Below are 4,924 nucleotides of genomic sequence, written 5' to 3'. Positions count from 1 at the left end.
TTAAATGGTTTAGCACCACTGTTAAGTTAACAGCTGAGTTTTGTAAAACGCTTCTTGCTTGTTGAAAAAACGTTAATTTGAAAATTGTTTTCAAAACTACGTACTTTTTGTGCACATTTTGTTACATATATTTTTAATTAGAATTTACAACAAACAAGCATTTTGCTAGTGGAAGACTGCTACTTAAAGCTATAGCGTGCGGCAATGGGTATTTTAATCATATTTTAAATTACCCATACATATATACTTGATATCTACATAATCGTCGATGCCATGCCTGGAGCCTTCGCGTCCCACGCCCGACTCCTTGACGCCGCCAAACGGAGCCTCTGGTGCGGAGATAATGCCTTCATTAACACCCACCATGCCTACCTCTAAACGCTTAGCCACGCGGAACACCTGCTGCAGATTCTCACTGTAGAAATAGCCAGCCAGACCACGTTGCGTGTCGTTTGCCTTTTGCACTGCCTCCGCCTCATCTTTAAATTTGATGATGGACACAACGGGTCCGAAAACCTCCTCGGTGTAGATATGCGCCGACGTTGGCACATCTGTGACTATGGTGGGCGCATAGAAGAGGGAGCCAAGCTCCTGCAGCCCCTTTCCACCCACTATGATGTTGGCCTTCTTGTCGCGCGCATCCTCCACAAAGCCGCTTACTTTGTCGTACTGCATCTTGTTGATCAACGGACCAATTTGCACATCTGCAGATTTGCCATCGCCAATCTTGAGCGCCTCCACTCGTTGCTTCAGCTGCGACACAAACTTATCATAGATGCCCTCCTGCACAAAAAAACGATTTGCCGAGACACAAGTTTGTCCGCAGTTTCGGAATTTGGAGGCCATGGCGCCATCCACCGCCTTCTCCACATTTGCCGAATTGAAGACAATAAACGGTGCATTGCCGCCGAGCTCCAGGCAGACGCGCTTAATCCCATCTGCGCTGTTGCGGAAGAGCAGCTTGCCAACCTGCGTGGAGCCGGTGAAGCTAATGCCACGTACATCGGGACTCTTGCAGAACAGTTCTCCAATTGGAGCGGCCTGCTTGGTGGTCACCACATTGATGACGCCCTTAGGAATGCCCGCTTGCTCGGCCAACTTGGCAACAGCGAGTGCTGTGAGGGGCGTATCCTCTGAGGGCTTGACGACCACGGTGCAGCCGGCGGCTAAGGCAGCGCCCGCTTTGCGTGTTATCATGGCCAACGGAAAGTTCCAGGGTGTTATCAGCGCAGCCACGCCTATGGGCTGCTTCATGACAATCACCTCACGATTTGGCTGGCCGCTGGGCACTATTTCGCCATAAATACGACGCGCTTCCTCGGCAAACCACTCGACGAACGCATTGCCATAGACGACCTCGCCCCTAGACTCATTGATGGGTTTGCCAGACTCGGCTGTCATGATTTCGGCGATTTCCTGTGCATTCTGCTCGATGAGCTGGTGCCATTTCTGGAAGAGATTAGCAGGGTTTAGTGTTTTCTTCTTGGTGCATCCATATGACAATTATATACTTTCAACATATTTGAGCGATCCTTGGCGGTTAGGGAGCGCCACTCCTTGGACTCATAAGCCTGCTTGGCGGCATTAATCGCCTGCTGTGCATCCTCGACTGTCATATCGGGCACATGGCCAATCACCTGTCCATTGGCGGGATTTTTCACCTCAAAAGTTTGCCTGCTGCAGGAATCAATCCAATTGCCATTGACCAATGCCTTGGTCTGCACCAGCGCTGAGAAACCGCGCATTCTGCTGACCTTCAATGTACTAAGCCTTCGGAACATGGTTTAGCCTGCATTTGGCAACAAATCAATGTTAACATTGTTTTTTTTTTTTTTGTTTTTAGCGGCAAGCGATTGCCGCTTATCAATTATCATTATCTCTCACCTTATATGGAACAGTTTGGGCTCACTCGTCTGATAGCTGCGCTTTTCTCCGCTTTTTCTATTTGTTTAGCGGCCTTTTGTCTATTTGATTGGTTTCAATTGATTTTGATTACAGCGAGTGGACACAGCTGAATGCAGAGATTGTTACGTCAACAAGTGCGCCACTTTTGCGCTCTATTTGCACATGACGTCACAGACTCAATTGAACCTTATAAAGGACTCGAGTATAGTATGCGAAATCATGATTTTAACGAAAATTTGCAAAAAATAATAACAATTTAAGCGAAACAAATTAAGAGCAATTTATGACAACTATAGCTCAATAAGAGATTAACTGCAGAAAGCCAACTCACATGACTGTTAGTATTTTTTTTTTATTTGTTACAATTATGTATGCATATTTATTTGCATATATATCTTTCGTCATTTACACCTTATTTGCTGATATCCATGTGACGTCACAGTTGCACTCTCATCAAAGATTAATAGACCAGCGTAATGCGGTATCTCTAATTATTTGGCTACATGTGAACAACTAAAATATCGATATATCGACTTACATTCTCACATTTAGATTTATGTTAATATTAGTAATTTCTGTTTGCCTTCGTGATGTACTGTTAACCGAAAACATGCTCTGCTAACCGATAATTATTTTCGTACTTTGGTCTTACAGCACTCAGCTTGTGTCCGTGTTAGGCTAACGCACTTTTAAATTTAAAAATCGTAATATGGAAAAGAAAGTAGCGTTCTGCCCATTTCAAGCCGTCGCGAGGGAAACAACGCGTTGTTTATGTTGTTGCAGACAGCGCCACTTGTTTGTCCGATGCCGTTTGCCATGCGCGGCAGCCATGCACTAAAAACTTGATCAGCCATTCCTGCAAGCTCTTGGGTTTGTTTTTTTTTGCTAACCTTTCTGTATGCCATTTACCTGTCGCTTTGCATGCGCCGCCGCCGCTGGACAAGTGCTCCATTTATTATGCACAGCTATGGCCATAGATTTCACATGTGCCGATGGCAGGTTCTGACTGGTCGCGCTGCCTCTTACCTACGCGCCGGCTACTGGTCATGCAGGCTTCATGCGCCGGGCACCCGACGCCGGGCAATCTGTGTTGCAAATTTTTGTCAATAAATTTTGGCGGAGAATGCCAAAACAAGCTGGTCGGTCACACGGAGCATCATAACTGTTAAGATAAGATTGCCCAGATGCGATGCTAGGCCAAAATGAATTCAATTAGTTCTGATTTAAAACTAATTGAAAATGCGTCCAACTAAACGAAGAGAGCGCGCCCCTGGAACTGGGACTGGGACTGGAACTGGGCCTGGGCCTGGGCCTGTCGATAGGTGTGTAAGTTATTTGTCTTAAGTACTGCCGGGAGGCGTTGCATGCCACAGCAATTCATGTTCGCATGACTTTTATGATTATGGCCAAAACGAGCGAGATACTCTAGACTCTAGGCGAGTTGTTAATGAAGTGCTCACACTCGCGATATTTTGGGCTGGATTTGAATGTCTACTTAACTGCACAATTGTGACAAGTTTAATGCGCTGCACAGAAATTTATCGGGTCGCAAAGAACCCTACTCCAACGTAGAAGAAATAGGCAGCGTGCCTTTTGTATAGCTAATTGTAATACGAAATCATAACACGCCATAAAAACGAGACAAAAGCAAAAGAGAGATATGGGACCGGTTCCGAGACGCGTTCGGTTTGCAGGCCAAGCAGCTGGTCAATGGCAAACAATGCTCTAAGAAACTCTAACATGGAGTAGATCAGCTATAAATCATGCTTGCAAACACGTTCCTTCAAGAGAGAGACAGAGAGAGAGAGCGAAAGAGAGAGAGAGAGAGAAGGAGAAAGAGTAACCATCTGTTGTCTTGGACCGGCAGCTTTCTGAAAGGACCAAGTGGCAGCCAGGACTTGCGGCAAGCTTAGGGCGTCGAACTGGTTGCCACAGAGATAAAAATGTGTATAGCGATCGTGTTTTTAGCAGCTGCTCCTGCTCCTGCTCCGACTTAAGCGCCACACAAAATGGCTGCCAGGATAATAGCCTTGCCTCCTGCTGCTCCTGTTGCTGCTGCCGCTTGGCTGCTTGGCTGACTCACCTTGGCACGTGGTGCCGCTGCTTGACAGCTTCTGCAGCTGCTCAAAAAGAAAACAAGCAAGACAGCCCTAGGCGAAGAGGGCTGACTAGCAGCTACCCTAGAGGCAGCACCTCATACTGAAGCTGAAAATATATACGTAGTTCTGTACAGACACGAAACCAAACAGAAATTTCATTCTTGAATAACTCTCGTCTTTAATGTCCGATCGGAATTCACATAACTGCAGAATGTCATTTAAATGTGTTGATATACCAAAAATCAAAGCTGTATCTCTTAACTAAGTCTAGGAGATATATGGCTTGTAAATATTGACAGAGTGAACAATTATTTCAATTTGTATAACATACAGAAACAGACTAGTTTAGAAAATCGATATTTTGATCGATTTTGGTTAAATGAAAAAAGTTATCAATGCGTATGCAGCTTTCTATGTCACCTCTCTATGTCGCCTCTAAGGTCTTATAGTCCTTAAGGTATAGTCGATCTCACAGATATACGACTCGGCTGTTGATGCTGATCAAGCAGTACAGGCGGGAGTTAACACTATCCTGTTAATTAACATAACCCGATCATTCGATAAGCTAGCGATAGACACAAATCGTCTGTTGTCTACCGATTTGATTTTTATCGGCAGCAGCGTGAAGTTGACTCACTTTCTACTTTGTGCTATGACTGTAAACAATACATAAAAATCTTACACATTTATATATATATATATATACATGTGTGTATGTCCCTTATAGGGCCGATGCACTCTGCTCTCTGTTGCACTGCAATATACCCCTCTTCCATGACAACAGGGTATACTAATAATATACGTCAAGACGTTGTTGGCGGCAGCTGTACGCAATTGGGACTCTGCCCGGACTATCCCGTTGTTGACTTTGAGTCCTGCCAGCAGCAACACGTGTGTGAGTGTGCGTATGTGTGTGTGTG

At 45.2% G+C, this 4,924-nt stretch overlaps 1 protein-coding gene across 1 annotated transcript; it reads right to left on the bottom strand.

Annotated features, from left to right (window-relative positions):
- Positions 1–104: 104 nt before the first annotated feature.
- On the bottom strand, positions 105–2,155 carry Ssadh (succinic semialdehyde dehydrogenase). The gene is made up of 3 exons (XM_064689544.1): positions 1,885–2,155; positions 1,512–1,789; positions 105–1,449 (listed from the first exon to the last, which is right to left on the bottom strand). Exons 2-3 carry the CDS (start codon positions 1,779–1,781, stop codon positions 214–216), a joined length of 1,506 nt encoding a protein of 501 aa, XP_064545614.1. The 5' UTR covers positions 1,782–1,789; positions 1,885–2,155; the 3' UTR covers positions 105–213.
- Positions 2,156–4,924: the final 2,769 nt, after the last annotated feature.

This window comes from Drosophila montana, unplaced genomic scaffold (genome assembly GCF_035044405.1).
Source record: "Drosophila montana isolate Dmon_TW-CO22-7 unplaced genomic scaffold, ASM3504440v1 contig_1505_1, whole genome shotgun sequence".
NCBI classification, from domain to species: domain Eukaryota; kingdom Metazoa; phylum Arthropoda; class Insecta; order Diptera; family Drosophilidae; genus Drosophila; species Drosophila montana.
Note: the sequence above shows the minus strand (reverse complement) of the source record. Positions and strands in the feature narration are given on the sequence as shown.